Source organism: Schistocerca nitens, chromosome 2 (genome assembly GCF_023898315.1).
Source record: "Schistocerca nitens isolate TAMUIC-IGC-003100 chromosome 2, iqSchNite1.1, whole genome shotgun sequence".
NCBI classification, from domain to species: domain Eukaryota; kingdom Metazoa; phylum Arthropoda; class Insecta; order Orthoptera; family Acrididae; genus Schistocerca; species Schistocerca nitens.
Genome location: NC_064615.1, coordinates 27,102,941 through 27,125,189, shown reverse-complemented (window position 1 = coordinate 27,125,189; position 22,249 = coordinate 27,102,941). Strand labels below are relative to the sequence as shown.

Here is a 22,249-nt window from a genome sequence, read left to right as displayed (position 1 = left end):
AGATTATATAATGGTAAGACAGAGATTTAGGAACCAGGTTTTAAATTGTAAGACATTTCCAGGGGCAGATGTGGATTCTGACCACAATATACTGGTTATGAACTGCAGATTGAAACTGAAGAAACTGCAAAAAGGTGGGAATTTAAGGAGATGGGACCTGGATAAACTGAAAGAACCAGAGGTTGTAGAGAGTTTCAGGGAGAGCATAAGGGAACAATTGACAGTAATGGGGGAAAGAAATACAGTAGAAGAAGAATGGGTAGCTTTGAGGGATGAAGTAGTGAAGGCAGCAGAGGATCAAGTAGGTAAAAAGACAAGGGCTAATAGAAACCCTTAGGTAACAGAAGAAATATTGAATTTAATTGATGAAATGAGAAAGTATAAAAAAGCAGTAAATGAAGCAGGCAAAAAGGAATACAAACGTCTCAAAAATGAGATCGACAGGAAGTGCAAAATGGCTAAGCAGGGATGGCTAGAGGACAAATGTAAGGATGTAGAGGCTTGTCTTACTAGGGACAAGATAGATACTGCCTACAGGAAAATTAAAGAGACCTTTGGAGAGAAGAGAACCACTTGTATGAATATCACGAGCTCAGATGGCAACCCAGTTCTAAGCAAAGAAGGGAAGGCAGAAAGGTGGAATGAGTATATAGAGGGTTTATACAAGGGCGATGTACTTGAGGACAGTATTATGGAAATGGAAGAGGATGTAGATGAAGATGAAATGGGAGATAAGATACTGCGTGAAGAGTTTGACAGAGCACTGAAAGACCTGAGTCGAAACAAGGCCCCGGGAGTAGGCAACATTCCATTAGAACTACTGATGGCCTTGGGAGAGCCAGTCATGACAAAACTCTACCATCTGGTGAGCAAGATGTATGAGACAGGCGAAATACCCACAGACTTCAAGAAGAATATAATAATTCCAATCCCAAAGAAAGCAGGTGCTGACAGATGTGAAAATTACAGAACGATGAGTTTAATAAGGCACAGCTGCAAAATACTAACGCGAATTCTTTACAGACGAATGAAAAAACTAGTAGAAGCGGACCTCGGGGATGATCAGTTTGGATTCCGTAGAAATGTTGGAACACATGAGGCAATACTAACCTTACGACTTATCTTAGAAGAAAGATTAAGAAAAGGCAAACCTACGTTTCTAGCATTTGTAGACTTAGAGAAAGCTTTTGACAACGTTAACTGGAATACTCTCTTTCAAATTCTGAAGGTGGCAGGGGCAAAATACAGGGAGCGAAAGGCTATTTACAATTTGTACAGAAACCAGATGGCAGTTATAAGAGTCGAGGGGCATGAAAGGGAAGCAGTGGTTGGGAAAGGAGTGAGACAGGGTTGTAGCCTCTCCCCGATGTTATTCAATCTGTATATTGAGCAAGCAGTAAAGGAAACAAAAGAAAAATTCGGAGTAGGTATTAAAATTCATGGAGAAGAAGTAAAAACTTTGAGGTTCGCCGATGACAATTGTAATTCTGTCAGAGACAGAAAAGGACTTGGAAGAGCAGTTGAACGGAATGGACAGTGTCTTGAAAGGAGGATATAAGATGAACATCAACAAAAGCAAAACGAGGATAATGGAATGTAGTCAAATTAAATCGGGTGATGCTGAGGGAATTAGATTAGGAAATGAGACACTTAAAGTAGTAAAGGAGTTTTGCTATTTAGGGAGTAAAATAACTGATGATGGTCGAAGTAGAGAGGATATAAAATGTAGACTGGCAATGGCAAGGAAATCGTTTCTGAAGAAGGGAAATTTGTTAACATCGAGTATAGATTTAAGTGTCAGGAAGTCGTTTTTGAAAGTATTTGTATGGAGTGTAGCCATGTATGGAAGTGAAACATGGACGATAACCAGTTTGGACAAGAAGAGAATAGAAGCTTTTGAAATGTGGTGCTACAGAAGAATGCTGAAGATAAGGTGGGTAGATCACGTAACTAATGAGGAGGTATTGAATAGGATTGGGGAGAAGAGAAGTTTGTGGCACAACTTGACTAGAAGAAGGGATCGGTTGGTAGGACATGTTTTGAGGCATCAAGGGATCACAAATTTAGCATTGGAGGGCAGCGTGGAGGGTAAAAATCGTAGAGGGAGACCAAGAGATCAATACACTAAGCAGATTCAGAAGGATGTAGGTTGCAGTAGGTACTGGGAGATGAAGAAGCTTGCACAGGATAGCGTAGCATGGAGAGCTACATCAAACCAGTCTCAGGACTGAAGACCACAACAACAACAACCTCTCAATGTACATTGCATCTTCATCCTGATAACAATTTTTCAATGTCAGGATTATGTTGTGGTCATCCATCATATTTTGTGTTTACCAACTTTGAATAATGAGTTGACATTCATTGTACTGAAGTAATATTTCTGTTTCTGTTTTCTACATGCAGAAGTTGCAAGTGTCTCTGGCTTGCTTAAGCATTTGGGTATGGACTTCCTAGAATCCAAAGGCCTACGTGCTTTCCTAAGAGTGGTAGATTCATGCAGAGAGTTAGTGCCATCTTGGGTGGTATCTTCTTTTTGACAACATTTCATTATGTTTCTTTTTTTAGAGGGATAGGGGTCAGTTAGCCCCTACATGATAGGGGAACCAGTTTGCTCCTACATGATAGTAGAATCGAGCTTGTAAGCTTCGATTTTATCCACTGTTGGGACTCATGGTCCTTTTCTATCTTTGGTGGTTTTATTTATTTATTTATTTATTTATTCCCCCCCCCCCCCCCCCTAGAAAGGTGTTCATCTTCTGTCCCCTTGGCACACCAATAAGTATAACATAAAATGAAATGATAATTAAATAGACACCCTAGCTGCAAACAGGCATTGATATACATCATTGGGGACACGTTGAAAATGTGTGTCCTGACCAGGACTCAAACCTGGGACCTGCTTAAATGGCAGACGCTCTGTCCATCTTAGCCACCGAGGGCACAGACGATAGTGCACCTGCAGGGACTATCCCTTGGATGCTCCCCATGAGACCCACATTCCCAACATGTCCACACCACTACATTTGTAGTGCGCCTGCAGGCACATTATCCTCTGTGCCCTCGGTGGCTCAGATGGATATAGCGTCTGTCATGTAAGCAGGATATCCTGGGTTCGAGTACCAGTTGGGGTACACATTTTCAACATGTCCCCAATGATTTATATAACTCCCATCTGTAGCTAGGGTGTCAATTTAATTATCATTTCTCTTTACAGAAGGTGCACGTTCATCAGTGGTATCTGTTCTTTCAGGACTAGATACTACCTTCATATAATGTAAAAAATAGAACATATGAATATAAGACTCACTTTCCTGATTATTTGTCAGAAGGTTGTCAAAATATGTGAATACATTACAGTAAACTGGAACTACTAATATTTACAGAATTAATACACTGTCAGAATGAAAATAGTTACGCACTTTTAATAAATTTATCATACACAAAGCACCTAATCTTGGCTGTTATGACCAAATGCTGTTTAACCTGAAATCTAATATACATTTTCACCTAAGTTGGTTCAATAATCCCTATTAAGATATTCATCCATAGAGTACATAGAGTTGCCCACCCAAAAGTCTTTCAAACTCTGCTTAAACTGTGCTTTATCTGAATTTAATAGTTGGTAGCAATTTATTGAAAATGTGTGTTCCTGAATATTGAACCCATTCTTGACCAAGGTAAGTGACTCTAGGTCTTCATGTAGATTGTTCTTATTCTTAGTGCTGATACTATGTATTGAGCTATTGGTTGGAAATAGAGACATATTATTTGCAAAAGATTTCTTTAAGGAATAAATAGACTGAGAAGCAGTGGTTAGAATGCCAGTTCCTTAAATGGGTTTCTACATGATGTTCTTGAACTTACACCACAAATGAGTCTCATTACACGCTTTTGCACTCTAAAAATTTTTTCTTGGTTTGACAAGTAACCACAAAATATCATCCCATATGACATAATAGAATGAAAGTAAGCAAAGTATGCAAGTTTGTTTTATATTTGTACCTCCTACATCTGACATCATTCATATTGCAAATACAAATTTGTTTTGGAACAGCAGCAATTCTTTGGTGTGCCCTTTCCAACTGAATTTATTGTTGAGTTGTAGTCCCAGAAATTTAACACTGTCAACCTCTTCTATCTGCAAGTCTTCATATGTTATGCACATGCTGGATGGAAATAGCTTACAGGTTCTGAATTGCATGTTAGATTAGATTAGATTAGATTAGATTAATATTAGTTCCATGGATCATGAATACGATATTTCGTAATGATGTGGAACGAGTCGAATTTTCCAATGCATGACATAATTAGGTTAATTTAACAACATACTTAAGTTAATATAACAACTTTATTTTTTTTCTTTTTTTTCTTAATTTATATCTAAAAATTCCGCTATGGAGTAGAAGGAGTTGTCATTCAGAAATTCTTTTAATTTCTTCTTAAATACTTTTCAAAGTTTAATGACTGTGAATCTGCTTTAAACCATTAATTAATGCCAGTAAAAATTTTTTTAGCAGCCATTTCTAAATCTGTATTTGACTTGCTATTTATTGCAATGTTACATCATCAACAAACAAAGCAAACTTAGCATCTGGCAATGTAACAAATGAGAGGCCAATAAGATGAAGACTGATTGCTTACTCCACAGGTATTTTGCAGTGAATCCTTTCTTTCCTGTTAGTTACGTAAGACTTGACCATTTTACAGTACTGTCATGACACTATAACATTCTAATTTACTTAAGAGGATGTTGAATGAATTAAGTACATTCTCACTGTATGTGTAAATAGTCTTCTATATATTAGAACTCTTTTTAGAAACCCAAACTGCGACTTGAACAATATATTATCTACAGTCAGATGCTTAAGAAGAAATTTGAATCTTTTCAAATAATTTTGGGTATTTCATGATGGATGCAACTTCTTTGGGAGAAGTGACTGTCATTTCCATTTATCCATAGAGACTGCTCTCAGATATATCATTGAACTGTTTACTGAACCTGATAACCCCAAGCTGTCAATAACAGACACAAAGTACTTGTTTAAGAAGTTTGCAACACTACCTGCACTTGTTACCAGTGTCTCCTTCATTTTTAGAGCTATCTGTTCCTCTTCATTCTTGGCCCCACCTGTCTCTGTCTTCACTATATCCCATATAGTTTTTGTTTTGTTGTGACAGGAAAGCCTTGTTTTGCCAGTGTCAGGCCCAGGTTGGTGAGTTTGAATAAGATAAATAATAATTCCAAGATACATAATTTATATGAAAATTGAGATACTTTTTTCTGGATAAAACATCTATAGGTAGATATCTATTAATGTATTACAGTGATGAATTAGCAGTATAAAAGTACATTACCACAAATACATTGCTCTACGTATTATGTTAATGTAAATTCTGGGAAAGAAAGAAGAAACAAAAATAAGGAAATATAATCAATTAATTGTAACTGATGGATAGCTGTCACACAGACACATAATGATTAAGAAAACTGCAGTAGCTTTCAGGTCTTTCCTTCTCATCCTGTACAGTAAGTCTCCCCTGACGTGTGATTCTGGGTGACTTTCCCAAAATCAACCCCTTTTCCTAGCAGACCTCAGGACTTTCCTTCCCCTTCAACCCTTCTGCCTGAAGAAGAAGCCACTGGCTCTGAAAGCTTGCCATTCACAACGGTCTTTTATGTGTGTGTTCTGCCACCGCTTGGTGAGTAGATTTTTTTTATGAGTGTGAAAAGCTTGTAAGGGTGTTGCAAGGTACCGTATTTACTCGAATCTAAGCCGCACTTTTTTTCCGGTTTTTGTAATCCAAAAAACCACCTGCGGCTTAGAATCGAGTGCAAAGCAAGCGGAAGTTCTGAAAAATGTTGATAGGTGCCGCCACAACTAACTTCTGTCTTCGAATATATGTAGTGCTACACAATGTGGGCACAAAGATAAATACTGGCGCCAAAACCTCTGCATCAGTAAATAAATTAAAAAAAAGGTAGAAGACGAGCTTTTTTTTCTCCACCCCGCGTTTCGACCACTGCATTTTCATACATTATCCAACGAAGTAAATACAAATTCCGTATTGTTCATCTTCGAATGTAGCAGAATTTCAATGTACTACGAAAATCCGACTGGCAAGACTGTTAGGGATGTTTGTCAATATGGCCAACTCTACGTTCCGAGTTTTTTCCTACCTGTGACAAGAGATGGTTGCTAATAGGAACCTGATGAAATGTGAATCACATGCAGTATTCTCTTCACCATAAGAATAATACGAATATAAACATTTTGCCATGTATTCTTTCGTGTTTGCTGCTATCTCATTTAAATCCTGTCTGCGTAATAAACTACGAAACTTGAGTGAGACAACAGCAAACGCGGAAGAATATACGTATCGGTCATGTTTATATTCGTATTATTCTTATGCCTAATAGTGATACAGTCAGAAATGAAGCACGGCAACTGACTAGATTTTAAATGTAAGACGACTAATTTCTGTGCAGAATTTGATGTACTAAAGAAGCGGCCGCAAAGATTTTCAAACGGAGGAAAATTTTCGCAAAACTCTCGTTCAGAACATGTTCTATTATACGAATGTTCTATCATACGCATTTGGTTCTTGTTGATCATTATCAAAGAAAGTAGCAGTGTAAGTAACAACAAATAGCAGTCTCTTGCCATTGTTTCGCTAATGAGACGATTCCTCTTTTTTTTTTTTTTTTTTTTAAGCGGCGGTAGCGCGCACAAAATCAAGTCATGCCGCGAGCGGCGACAGGCCGTAAACACGCACTATCAAAATGCGACAAACAATGCATTACACAGTACAGTAATGCATTTTCAGCTTAGAGTGACGTAAACACCTATAACAAAGAAAACGGCACTTATCAGACCAAAGCAAAATAAGCAATCGATTCAAACCAGACGAAGCACGTGAAAAAGGAAGGGTACCCGTATAAATACGGACGGAGCGCCTGACGCATAGCAATGGCTACCTGGTAAAGCTTAACTGCTAAGCTGTCGACTCGAACCAAACTACTGTAGCTGTATCGTCTTTCATTCGACCTAAATTGTGTCTCATATTACAATGGACCAACTTTGTTTCGATTTGGAGGTGCGGCCTTAAACTTTTCTCTCCCCTTGAATTTCGAGTAACAAATTTCAGGTGCGGCTTAGATTCGGGAAATTTTTTTCCCTTTATTTCGAGTCTCATTTTTCAGGTGCGGCTTAGATTCGAGTGCGGCTTAGATTCGAGTAAATACGGTAGGTTGTGCTGACAAATACTTCTTAAGAAAAATACTCAATATGGTACGCCATTTCTGAGTTAAGTAGTGTTGAAGTTAGCCAATTAAACCATTGCACATGCAAATTCCAGGGGCATGCCAGAGAGTGGCACCAAACATGCTCTTTGTTTGCTTTCCTAAAGCTGAGCAAGAGAGTGATAACAAAAACTGGACATGGGATGGTAGTAAGGGTCAAACCCATGCTGAATTGGAGAAGTCTCACATGTTATCATGTATGCTGTGAGTATAACTGATAGTAATTGTATATGGCGAACCACTTGAATCTGCACATACAGTGGCCTGATTGGCAACTTCAGTACTAATTAACTCAGAAATGGTGCATATCAATTTTTTTTCCTGACAGCCATAGAATAACCTATCCTGCAACACTCTTGCAAGCTTTTCTACATCTGCACATACATGATTACTTTGCAGTTCACAATTAAGTGCCTGGCAGAGGGTTCATCGAACCATCTTTAAGCTACTTCTTTACCATTCCAAACTTGAAAAGAGCACAAAAAACAAAAACTTAAATCTTTCAGTGCAAACTCTGATCTCTCGTATTTTATTATGATGATTATTTCTCCCTATGTAAGTGGGCACCAACAAAATATTTTCAAACTCTGAGGAGAAAGTTGGCGATTGAAAATTCTTGAGGAGGTTCAGCTGCTTTGAAAAACTCCTTTTTTTAATGACTGCCACCCGAATTCATGTATCATATCCATGGTACTCTTTCCCTTATTTCATGAAAATACAAAATGAGCTGCCCTTCTTTGAAATTTTTGACATCTTCTGCCACTCTTATCTGATGTGGATACCACACTGCACAATAATACTCCAGAAGAGCTTGAACAAGCATAGTGTAAGCAGCCTCTTCGGTGGATCTGATATATTTTCTAAGAATTCTGCCAAAAAATCGCAATCGTGGCTTGGTTTCCCAACAACATTACCAATGTCGTCCTTCACTTTAAGTACTCATAACTATAACTCTTAAGTATTTAATTGAGTTTATAGCCTTTAGATTTATGTGGTTTATCATGTGACCAAAATTTAGAAGATTCTTTTTAGCGCTGATGTGGATTGGTTCACATGTTTCATGATTCAGCGTCAGTTGCCATACAGATATCTTGTCTAAATCATTTTGCAATTTGTTTTGATCATCTGATGATTTTACATGATGGTAAATGACAGCATCATCTGCAAATAATCTAAGTGGGCTGCTAAGACTGTCTCCTAAATTGTTTATGTAGATCAAGAACAACAGAGTGCCTACAACATTTCCTTAGGGAATGCCAGATATTACTTCTATTTTACTCAATGACTCACTGTCAGTTACTACAAACTGTAACACTTCTAAGAGAAAATCGTAGTTCCAGTTGAACTTTTCAGATGATACCCCATAGGCACCCAATTTGATTAGAAGTCACTTGTGAAGAATGGTGCCCAAAGCCTTCTGGAAATCTAAAAATATGGAATCAAGTTGATGTCCCCTGTTGATAGCACTCATTACTTCGTGAGAATAAAGAGCTAGTTGTGTTTCACAAGACTGATATTTTCTCAATTCATGTTGGTTATTTGTCAATAAATCATTTTCTTTGAGGCGATTAATAACGTTTGAGCACAACATATGTTCCAGAACTCTGCTGAAAATCAGCATTAGAGATATGAATCTGTAATTCTGCGGATTATTCTTCTTTCCTTCCCTTGGTATTGATGTGAGGTGTGCTACTTTCTAGTCTTTAGGAACGGATCTTGTTAGAAGCAAATGAATGCATATGACTGCTAAGTACAGAGTCATTGTATCAGCATACTCTGAAAGAATCCTGATGGTATACAATCTGGACCAGAAGCCTTACCCTTCTGAAGTGCTTTAAGATGCTTTGATACACCGAGAATATCTACGAGGGTATTTCGGAAAGTAAAGATACACTGTACGCCAGAGTAACAGAAGAGTTTTGGCGAGCAAGTTGGCAACACTGGTGTTAAAATTGAACCGTTAGCTTTCTCCTCGCGGTCGTTCGGCAGTTGAACGTTACTTCTGGTTGGAGTAGGTTGTGTTTAAAATGGCTGCACCGATTCAGAATCCCTCCAAATGCGAAGTGCGCTCTCTCATACGTTTTATTCATGCAAAAAGTCAGCGACCAGTGGATATTCACAAAGAAATTGTTTCTGTTTATGGGAACATTATGAATAGACAAAATGTAACGAAATTGTTGTAACGAAATGGTGTCGTCATTTCTCTGAAGGTAGGACCAATGTTCATGACGAACAAAGAACAGGTTGGCCATCTGTGATCTTTGATGCCCTTCTTCAGAGAACGGAGAGAGCAATTCTTGCGAATAGATGTCTCACATTGAAAGAATTGCATCAGATCATACCGGACATGTCAATGACAACTCTTTATGACGTTGTGACTGTCAAGTTGAGGTACATGAAATTGTATGTGCGCTGGGTTCCAAAACTGTTAACGGAAGAACACAAAAAGAAAAGTATGGGCTTTGCACTCAACTTCCTCACACGCTGTGCTGAAGCAGGTGATGAGTGAGTTCCTTGATCACATTGTGACATGTGACGAGACGTGCGTTTATCACCATACACCTGAATCCAAGCAACAATGAATGCAATGGCGCCATTCGAATTCACCAAAGAAAATCATGGCTTCTGTTTTTTGGGACAGACAAGGCATTCTTCTGTTGGAGTTTATGCCTACTGGAATGACAATTAATGCTGCTGCATATTGCCAGACTTTGAAACGTCTTCAAAGGGCAATTCAAAACAAACGCTGGGGAATGCTGACAAGTGGAGTCCACTTGCTTCATGACAATGCTCAGCCTCACACAGTACTCGTAACCAAAGCACTACTCAAACAATTCAAATGGGACGTATTGGACCATCCACCATTCAGGCCAGACCTTGCGCCCACCGACTTCCATGTCTTCTGTTACCTGAAGTCACATCTTGGTGGAAAATCATTCCACAACGATGAAGAGATCAAAGATGAAGTTGAAATGTGGTTCCAACAACAGGCAGCAACCTTCTATGACTGTGGGATACAAAAGCTTGTGCACCGACTTAACAAATGTTTGGATAACAGGGGTGATAATGTCGAAAAATAACAAATTATCCAGTTAATAAGATGTAACTGACATTTTCTAAATAATTGTTCTATTTATGGACTGTGAGCCATTGTATAATTACTTTTTGAAATGCCCTCGTATCACTAAGTTACTCATGTTGGCAGTTGTTCTTGATTCAAATTCTGGAATATTTACTTCATCTTCTTTTGTGAAGGAATTTTGGAAAACCATATTTAGAAACTCTGCTTTATTTGCACTGTCATCAATAACATAACCATTGTTATCATGCAGTGAAGGTATCGATTGCATCTTGATGCTGATGTTCTTTACTTACTACCAGAATCTCTTTGGGTTTTCTGCCAGATTTCATGACAGAGTTTCACTGTAGAAACTACCAGATGCATCTCACACTGAAGTTCATGCTAAATTTTGAGCTTCTGTAAAACTCCACCAATTTGGGGATTTAGTATGCTTTTGTCATTGCTTCTGCAATAGTGTTCTGACCTGGTTTGTGTACTTAAACCACATCTGGAGTGTGCCTACATAGTCAGACTGGAAAGAGTGGAGGCTGTCTCTTAGGAAGGGAATTTTTAGCAGCTTTTTTAAATAGATTTATTTTGTGTTTATTTTTGGTGGGTATGAATGTTACACTATTCACTGTAGGTAAAACAATCTTGTGGTCACTAATCCCTGTATCTGTCATGATGCCCGCTATTTTATCAGGATTATTTGTTGCTAAGAGGTCAAATATGTTTTCAAATCCATTTACTTTTCAACTGGGTGCTTGAACTTTTCATTCAAAATTATTTTCTGAGAGGGTATTCAGAACAATTTCGGACAATGTTTTATGCCTACCAGCGACTTTAAACATGTATTTTCACCACCATATTGAGGGTAAGTTGAATTTACCACCAACTAGAATTGTATAAGTTGGGTACCTATTTGGAATGACACTTAAGTTTTCTTCGAACTGTCAGCAGTGTATCATCTGAGTCCGGGAAGTCGGTAAAAGAAACAAGTTATTAATTTATTCCAGTTGTCAGCTATAACCTCTACCCAAACTCATCATGGGAGCTATCTACTTCAATTTCAATAACAGGTAAATTACTTCTGACAGCAATAAACACTCCACTACCAACCATATTTAATCTATTCTTTCTGAACACAGTTAGGTCCTGTGTAAAAATTTTGGCTGAACTTATTTCTGGCTTTACCCAGCTTTCCATACTTATAACAATGTGAGATTCAGTGTTTTCATTTAGTGCTCAGAGCTCAGATTCTTTTCCAACACAGGTACAACAGTTTACAACTACAATATTGATTGTTCCTATGTCTACCTCTTCCTGTGTTTGTTCTGTGCCCTTTGAAACTGAAGCCCTTTCTGCAATAGCCTGAGACACTCTAACCTCAAAAAACTGCCCGGTTCTGTTCACACAGCCCCGCTACCCATATAGCCATTTCCTGTGTGTTGTGGACTCCTGACCTATTTAGCGGAACCTGGAAAACAGCTACCCAATGGTGCAAGTCAAGTAATCTGCAACCTATGCCATTGCAGAACCATCTGAGTCTCTGATTCAGACCCTCCACTTGCCTTCATCTTGCAAGCAAGACTGGCAGTCCTTACTACTTCAGCTAGCTGCCTGAAACCGGAGAGAATCCATTCTGACCCAAAGCGACACACATCGTTAATACCAATATGAGCCACCACCTACAGCTGGCTGCACCCTCTGCTTGTCGTGGCATCTGAAAGCACCTGTTCCTCACTTGGAATGACCCCTTCCAGTATGCACATAGAGTGCACTCGGGATTCCTTCCCCTCCTTAGCAGGCATATCACTAAGGGGTCTCTAAGGGGCCTAACATTGGAGCTCCCAACTCTCAGTAATCCCACCCTCTGTGAATGACCAGATCTTGCACACACAGAGGATTCCTCTGCTCCTGACCAATCATGTATATATATCACTAAACTGCAGACACCTTTACTTATTTTTGTTTGCTACCTGAACACTGAACTGCTTACTTGAATAGTATTATTAGGAAAAAAGACATATTGCCTTATTTTTCTTAACAGTAATATTCTAGAGAAGGGTATTACATTATAGTTTTAAGTTTTCTGTATTTATTTGATCATTTCACTGAAGTCTCGTATACATTAATTATATAAATAATTTGTTTCAGACATTAGTTAAACAGTCATCTCCCAGACCATCTGTAAGGCTCCAGGAGTACCAGTTACCTGTTGTTTCTTTCAAGAAGTCAAAAGAAGGTATTCCCAAGGTAAAAGAAGATACTACATCAAAAGAAGACATTTCTGAGGCAAAAGAAGAGACACACGGTACTTGTTTCCAAAGATAACATCAGTCTGTTTCATTATTGCCATTACATGTTTGTATACTATTGTTGATAAGAAGTCTAGTTAGGGGACATATTGTTAGCAATCCAGCATTGTACTGCACATATAATTCAGCTATCCCCAGCTACTTCAGTACAGCTGAATCAATTTTAGCTTTGCAAATTTTGAGAAGTGATAATCTCTCACAATTGTGAATTTAATGCTATTGAAAAGAGAAATACTGTTAACAATAGATTCTGGCTTGCATTGGCAACAGTGATATGTTGTACCTGAACAGCAAAAAGTAATTAATCCCTCTTTTCAAGTAAAGCAATGTGGAACCTTTAACAGTACAAGTTCTTTATAATACTTTGTAACATCACTTACAATATGGATGTGAGTCCCCATTTGTATATTAAGACTGTGGTGATCTTGCAGCAGTCAAGTGCTCCGACAAATCTCTGACTCACTCGGCCGTAGCCTGTTGTTGTGTAAACATTTGTTTTGTATGAGCCTCCATCAGTTAATACAATGTACAGGGTGTTTCAAAAATGACCGGTATATTTGAAACGGCAATAAAAACTAAACGAGCAGCGATAGAAATACACCGTTTGTTGCAATATGCTTGGGACAACAGTACATTTTCAGGCAGACAAACTTTCGAAATTACAGTAGTTACAATTTTCAACAACAGATGGCGCTGTGGTCTGGGAAACTCTATAGTACGATATTTTCCACATATCCACCATGCGTAGCAATAATATGGCGTAGTCTCTGAATGAAATTACCCGAAACCTTTGACAACGTGTCTGGCGGAATGGCTTCACATGCAGATGAGATGTACTGCTTCAGCTGTTCAATTGTTTCTGGATTCTGGCGGTACACCTGGTCTTTCAAGTGTCCCCACAGAAAGAAGTCACAGGGGTTCATGTCTGGCGAATAGGGAGGCCAATCCATGCCGCCTCCTGTATGTTTCGGATAGCCCAAAGCAATCACACGATCATCGAAATATTCATTCAGGAAATTAAAGACGTCGGCCATGCGATGTGGCCGGGTACCATCTTGCATAAACCACGAGGTGTTCGCAGTGTCGTCTAAGGCAGTTTGTACCGCCACAAATTCACGAAGAATGTCCAGATAGCGTGATGCAGTAATCGTTTCGGATCTGAAAAATGGGCCAATGATTCCTTTGGAAGAAATGGCGGCCCAGACCAGTACTTTTTGAGGATGCAGGGACGATGGGACTGCAACATGGGGCTTTTCGGTTCCCCATATGCGCCAGTTCTGTTTATTGACGAAGCCGTCCAGGTAAAAATAAGCTTCGTCAGTAAACCAAATGCTGCCCACATGCATATCACCGTCATCAATCCTGTGCACTATATCGTTAGCGAATGTCTCTCGTGCAGCAATGGTAGCGGCGCTGAGGGGTTGCCGCGTTTGAATTTTGTGTGGATAGAGGTGTAAACTCTGGCGCATGAGACGATACGTGGACGTTAGCGTCATTTGGACCGCAGCTGCAACACGGCGAACAGAAACCCGAGGCCGCTGTTGGATCACCTGCTGCACTAGCTGCGCGTTGCCCTCTGTGGTTGCCGTACGCGGTCGCCCTACCTTTCCAGCACGTTCATCCGTCACGTTCCCAGTCCGTTGAAATTTTTCAAACAGATCCTTTATTGTATCACTTTTCGGTCCTTTGGTTACATTAAACCTCCGTTGAAAACTTCGTCTTGTTGCAACAACACTGTGTTCTAGGCGGTGGAATTCCAACACCAGAAAAATCCTCTGTTCTAAGGAATAAACCATGTTGTCTACAGCACACTTGCACGTTGTGAACAGCACACGCTTACAGCAGAAAGACGACGTACAGAATGGCGCACCCACAGACTGCGTTGTCTTCTATATCTTTCACATCACTTGCAGCGCCATCTGTTGTTGAAAATTGTAACTACTGTAATTTCGAAAGTTTGTCCGCCTGAAAATGTACTGTTGTCCCAAGCATATTGCAACAAACGATGTATTTCTATCGCTGCTCATTTAGTTTTTATTGCCGTTTCAAATATACCGGTCATTTTTGAAACACCCTGTAGATATTTGGTATCTATGATCTACTTCATTCTATCTGGAGTATCACTATGTGTGCCTACACTGCACTGGTGACTCTGAATCTAGTGACGCTACCAGCTACAGCTATTGTAGGTTATTTGACTCATCTTGCTTGCAACAACACTGAAGCCACCATGCAACCCTACAACTAAACACTAGCAATTACAGGACAGTGAGCTATTCGGTGTTGAGTTCATTGCTTTACAATGACAGCAACAACTCTTGCCTTTGGTTAAATGTGGAAGGGTCATTCTCTCGTGCATTGCTGGTGGTATCAGCAATTATGTTCAATATGTACCAGTTACTTACCTTCTGTGTAACTTTGGATATGAATGCCACCCTGTCACAACCAAACAAGATGCTTGTCAACAACTTACCATAGACACAGGGACTGATTATCTTCAATCTTGTCGCACCTCTACATCATATACTATGTTGGTGAACATGCTTGAATCATAAACGTAAACATGGTCTGTAGTAGTTGTAACATGATTTTTATTTAATCATGCGATTAGTTAATTTCAACTACTTGTCATTATGAAGCACTTGTAAATCCAACATGGAAAAGTCCTACATTGTCTGCATGCATTGCATGCATAAATAACATTTTACATACCTCATGTTAAGATAGAACATTATTGCACAAATTTCTTACAACCAGATGGTGCATCATAATACGCAGCCAATCCAGTTGGGCGGTGCATGGACACATTCCCAGATTTTACAGACAAGCTGTGGCCTCCACACGAGTGCTCATCTGTCACCACTTTACAACCAAATACAGTGCTACTTGGACCTCAGAAATTTCATAGCAGCCCTGTGCAGCTCAGTTCATCCCATAAGCTGCCACCCTTCCACCCTGGACAACAAACATGTTGTTTGCTGTCACCAAGTGCATTTTACATAATCATGACATTTCTGATGACAGTTAAAAGCCCATCAGTTTACTGTGCCACCTCAAAGAGCATGCAAAACTTATCAGTGATGTTATATTGTTCCCCAGCCATCAACAAATGTGATGCAGTGAAGTCTGCATTCATTCAGTTTTTCACCAGAACACTGGAATAGCAACTATATCAACTTATCTACAGTGAACATTTAGGCACTTTGGGTTAGCAGAGAAGGCTTCTTGGAAATTTTTCATCACTGGTGTCAGCATACCATTATTAGGGGCTGACTTTCTAAGGGATTTTCATTTCTCTGCCCCATTTTGTCTCCTGGAACTGTTTTGCATCATTGTAGTGGATGTTCTTTCCCTGAATTTATCAGTGCTTTACCATCCGTCACATGCCCAACAACTACAGATCTCAGTTTGCAGACTTTCAGTTCATTTCTATATACAAAAGGCAATGTCCCAACTGACTAACTCGCTCATTCACTCTCTGATTCATAGTTGCCCAGCACAAACCACTAAGGACAGAAACTTTGAAATTTGCAGTGTGTGTTCATCTTATACTGTAGGCATTATTTTAGAAGGGATTTTTCAAAATTCCACCCCTAATGAGGTGAAATAGGGGATGAAATGTTTTACTGAAAATATATCACTATTATAGCAATTTTTGAGCTAGATCTACGAAAGCTGGTATGTGATACCTCAGTCAGAAATAAAGAAACATGTCATTTTTATGTTTTCCGTCTTCCGTCTTTCCCTTAGTTTCTTTAAATTCATGGAGGTATGTACCACCTGTGCAACTAAATGAAGTCAGTTTGTTTGTTGCCATGTGCGTTTCACTTCATTTATTTGGGAAACATCATCAGTGGCAATTTACAGCGCTGTTAACACGTGTGTATGCTCCTGGAGATGTATTTGTTGTTCTTCATACTCCAGCTGGCCGATTTCTGGCGCTGTTTCATACATACTATGTAACATAGTAAGTTATTATGAAATAACATTCGATACAATAAGGCACACTGCCATGTAGCACGGTGGCTTCAGGATGGCTACATTTTTCCTTCGTTCTGACTCACAGCGCAGTTGATGTTACCAGCCGTGAGAATGGTCTCAAGTAACATTCAGTTGGTACACAAATTCATACCCCCTACGAATCTAAATAAACCATTGTAATTATCATCCAATTTTGTTCAAACTTGGTACGCAATCTTTTGTTCTTAAGGAAGTGATCCTGTTAAAATTTCAGATTTTTATCTATTATAGTTACAGAGATTGAGAAAATTACTTAATGTCCTAAAACTGACACTTATGTTTCAAAACTCAGCTAGGAACAATAACAAAATGTCTTTTATTATCATCTGAAGTCATAACAAAGCTCACAGTATATAAAATCACTTAATTGGAATTTTCTTTTCAAAACTCTAATTACTCTACATTATGTAGTATAAAAATCATTCCAAATTATTATTTGCTTAATATTTTTGTGTCAATAAATGGGAATGCATGAGAGACTGTATGCAGGACATACGTTAAAACTTAATGTCATTTTATGTAAAACATTATAAAATTGAACCATGAGAATATTGTGTTGCAACCACGAGGCTGATGACGTATGTCGATGTGTGCTTGCTTTTGTAAGAGAGCAGCCAGAACAAAAGTCTGAAGCAGAAAAAGTTTCTATATTAATTTAAAGAATATTGTGCACTTCCTTCTATTTTATTAAAAAATATATTAGGAATTGAAATTGTAATGACGTAAATGACTATGTGATTAGTGGTTGGCTAAGGCAAGTTTTGCAGCGAGAATGATCTAGAAGGATCATTCTGATTGGTCGTTCAGATCAGTAGCCAATCAGAACTAAGTGGTTCCCTCATGCAGGTAGTTAAATAGGCAAAGAGGAGAGGAGCATAGAGATAGTTGCTCGCTAACCTACTTCCGAGTAACACCATGCTAGATGGCTCAGTGAAAATAGTATGAAAATGAAGAGTTAGTGAGATCATTTCAGATAGAACGTGTCATGACTAAAGCAGTTTAAGTTATGAACATTTTGAGGAAAGTGTGATGTCTCTGAATTAGTTAGTTGAAGTTTTATAAGCGTGTGATCTTTTGGTCGTAGAGACAATTTCGCGTGGCATGAAATACTTTGGCGAGCACTTCTGACGTAGAAGACCTCTGAAATGACCGAATGTTCTATTCACTAATAGTGGTGGGTCAGTGACTGTAAGATTGCAAATTTAATCGGGTCAGACTTGCAGAATTTCTGGCTGCTTTTTTGTGTGAAAATATGTTGTATAGACTGTGAACTTGGAATGATTGAGCCTTTGCCTTATTAAATATGGACTTGATAGCCATTTCATGTGCTCTATTAAGAATAAAAAGCCGTTTCAATAGAATTTTCAAATGCTTACTGAAATTAAACTTCATCCTCCGAACACCCGAAATGTTTGAATATGAAGTTACAGGAACTGATCTGCAACTTGAGTTACACAGTCTCTGTGTCGTAGGTATTAGGTAGTGGTTTCATCAATGCTGCTTTACACTGCCTAGCATGTATCTACTACTGCAGAGTGAAGGGACGTTGGAAGGAAGAAATATAGAGTTGGATGAACTGTTCGATGAAAGTGACTGAACGAGAGTACGGAGACGAAAGGACGACAGAACGAACCTACCCAGCCGCATCTTGTCACATCTCATTTTTCACTTCCATTTGGTATTCAACATACGTTGATCACCAAAGGGAAGTGAAAGTGAAACATGTCATGTGACAAGTGTGTATGAAACAGTGCCGGAAATCGGCCAGCTGGAGTATGAAGAACAACAAATACATCTCCAGGAACACACATGTGTTAACAGTGCTGGAAATTGCCACTGATGATGCTTCCCAAATGAATGAAGCAAAACGCGTATGGCAACAAACAAACTGCCTTCATTTAGTTGCACAGACGGTACATACCTCCAAAAAAGAAACATGTGTTTCAGAATTATTGGAAATTTTAATATCTATGGGGGTGAAATGGTGGGTGGAAAGCTATTTTGAAACTAAATCATTACTGAAGAACTACTAAAGTATTTTTAAAGATAAATCTATGGAGATGCTGAGTCATAGATAGACACAACAAAAAGATTATCACCGTTATAGCTTTCATCCGTTAAGGCCTTCTTCAACACACACACACACACACACACCCCTCAGGAAACTGAAACCACACTGCGAGCAGCAGCACCAATGCATGATGAGAGTGGCGACTGGGTGGGGGTAATGAGGAGGCTGTGATGGGGAGGGGTAGGTATAGTATCCAGTGGGCAGGGGAGAGGTGGGGAGGGGGGGGGGGGGGAGTGGTGGAAAAGGAGAGAAATAAAAAGACTGGGTGTGTTGATGGAATGACGGCTGCATAGTGCTGGAATGGGAGCAGGGAAGGGGCTGGATGGGAGAGGACAGCAACTAACGAAGGTTGAGGCCAGGAGGATTACGGGAATGTAGGATGTATTGCAGGCAAAGTTCCCATCTGCACAATTCAGAAAAGCTGGTGTTGGTGGGAAGGATCCATATGGCACAGTCTGTGAAGCAGTCATTGAAATGAAGGATATCATGCAGCGTGTTCAGCAACAGGGTGGTGCACTTGTTTCTTGGTCAGTTTGTCAGTGGCCATTCATGTGGACAGATAGCTTGTTGGTTGTCTTGCCCACATAGAATGCAGCACAGTGGTTACAGCTTAGCTTGTAGATCACGTGAATGGTTTCACAGGTAGTGTTGGCTTTGATGGGATAGGTGATGTTTGTGACCAGACTGTAGTAGGTGGTAGTGGGAGGATGTATGGGACAGGTCTTGCATCTAGGTCTATTACAGAGGTGTGAGGCATGAGGTAAGGGAGTGGGAGCAGGGGTTGTGTAAGGATGGATGAGTATATTATGTAGGTTTAGTGGATGGCGGAACACCACTGTGGGAGGGGTGGGAAGGGAAATTCTCATTTCAGGGCATGACGAGAGGTATTCAAAACCCTGGTGGAGAATGTAATTCAGTTGCTCCAGCCCTGTGTGGTACTGAGTTATGAGGAGAATGATCCTCTGTGGCTGGACGGTGGGGCTCTGGGAGGTGGTGGGAGACTGGAAAGATAAGGCATGGGAGATTTGTTTTTTGTCTGATGGCTTTTCTTCGATCCTAACCCAGTGCTGTTCTCCTTTGATTTGAGTCTTTCATGAAACATCTATAGAAATAGTGGGGTGAGCTTCACTTAAACCAACAAGAAAATCTGATGGTGGAGTCTCTACAGGGCAAATCTGCAGTGTGAGTATTTTGTTATTGTAGTAAACCTTTACACTACTGGTAGTTATCTATGGACAAACACTATTTTGATTTCTTTTTGTTAAAGTATGAAACTACTAGAGATTTTGTAAGAACGTGAATGTTGCTAGATATGTAATGAAGGAAAAGTGTTATATGAAAATCCACCAATGAGAATGTTTTTCAGGGGGGCAGCGAAGAGGAACTGATGCTGCTTGAAGGCTGTGGAGACCATCAGTGGGGCATTGAATCTGTCTGAGCAGTTGGGGGAAACTGAGTACAGCAGCGGGTGAGAGCACACACAGACATCAGCTTCTCCATCGTCTTCTTCAAGACTCCAACATAAACTATCATTTATTCTAGCTGCTCACACCTGGGGCTTCAATAGTTATATGAGAGTCAATCTTGGTGATAAAGACAGTTGGTGTTTGCTACACTGCAGAGAGGAGGCTGTGAAATAGTGATTTGGAACTATTCGATCTGTTGTGACTTGCACCATTGATGATTAATAATTTTTCTTCCCAGTAATTATGCTACTTGTTATAGTAATTATTACACAGTTATGTATTTTGTATGTATGCGACATGTACCTAAACACTTGAAACTGTGTATTAGACTACGTTACCCCTAAACCCATTACTCATTTATTTACTTTCATTGCACTGAGTCCAGCAGTATGATTAGTAATCACTTACGGCATGTTAGTCACAAAAATATTGAGAGTTGAATTTCTTACTGTCATATGATTTTGCCAACATCATGTGAGCTAATATCCATTTGTAAAATAAGTATCACCATTTATTATAAAGACTGGGAGTTCAAATTTACAGTAATATATTTTACCAGCCCTACAAATCATGGACCTTGCTATAAATTTTAAAAAAATGTCGTGTGACTAGGGCCTCCCGTCGGGTAGACCGTTCACCTGGTGCAAGTCTTTCGATTTGACGCCACTTCGGCGACTTGTGCGTCGATGGGGATGAAATGAAGATGCTTAGGACAACACAACACCCAGTTCCTGAGCGGAGAAAATCTCTGACCCAGCCGGGAATCGAACCTGGGCCCTTAGGATTGACATTCTGTCGCGCTGACCACTCAGCTACCGGGGGGCGGATGTCCTTGCTATGGTGGAGTGGCTTGCATCCCTCAACATTATTGATAGTCTCACTGTAGATTCTATCACAATTGAGGGGTATCTGTCTGGAGGCCAGACAAACATGTAGTTCCTGAAGAAGGGCAACAGCCTTTTCAGTTTTGCAGGGACAACAGTTTGCATGATTGATTGATCTGGTCTTGTAGCATCAACTAACACAGCCCTGCTGTGCTGGAACTGCAAATAACTGAATACAAGGGGGAAAAGACTATAGTGGTTCTTTTTCCCAAGGGCAAGCAGCTTGCAACTTCACTCGGGCTTGTACACAACCTTTTATCATGACTCGTCTGCAAAAGGGGTTTGGTTGTGCACAGTTGCATTCACGCCCTATATTGAGTAAATAGCCAGCCTAAGTACAGCAGTGAATGAATTCAAGTATTTGTCTAAATCACGATCTTTCACAAATGATTTACACTGACAACAGTTTAGAATGAAAATGTTTTTATTTTACTAAATCACATCTAAAAAACAAACTGATGGCCACGTGATACTATGTCGGCAGCTCTTAGCGGCACTGACCTAACCGCACCGACGGACCACGATCAAAAGACCCCGACCTTTGTCCCCTATCCTCTGTCCTGTGTCTAGTCACGTGACACTACATGAATCAAATGTATTATTTCTAAACATGTCCATCATGCATTTACAATGTTACAATATTATAATATGTAAAACTAAATACCTTATATTATTTTGTAGACAATCGTCAGATTATTTACATATTTAAAGGCACTCCATTTTTTGGCAGTTTCACCCCTCTTCTTTTGTTTAATCACGTCTTTGCTTAAAAGGTGTGGCATACGAATACTCTACATAAATCGAAAACTGAACAGTACCTTCACAATAAAAGACAATAACTTATTATGCAGAGGTTCTCAAACATCCTTACAACTTAATTTTTATATAAAACATGTTTTTTAATGTCCAAAATATTATCCCTGCTACTACGCTTTAAATTTGAGTTTTTGAACTATTTTGAAGAGCTCTTATATTTATGGAGTACTCCTATTTCAGTGATCAGATACCCAGCAAATCCAATGATTAGCAAGACAAGCACACCTTACATTATTAACATATGTACCAAGTTATGCACTGAGACATAGGCAATTATGTAACTAAGTAATCCAATGTGAAACTGTTATAA

The 22,249-nt window shown here is 39.4% G+C and overlaps 1 protein-coding gene across 1 annotated transcript in view; it reads left to right on the top strand.

Moving 5' to 3' along the window:
• The window catches only part of LOC126235686 (uncharacterized), a 134,062-nt gene extending 113,599 nt beyond the window's left edge, over positions 1-20,463 (top strand). The window contains exons 4-5 of the mRNA XM_049944428.1: positions 12,522-12,678; positions 20,140-20,463. Of these exons, the coding sequence (XP_049800385.1) occupies positions 12,522-12,678; positions 20,140-20,171 (189 nt within the window). The 3' untranslated portion in view covers positions 20,172-20,463. The remainder of the gene's footprint in view (positions 1-12,521; positions 12,679-20,139) is intronic.
• Positions 20,464-22,249: the final 1,786 nt, after the last annotated feature.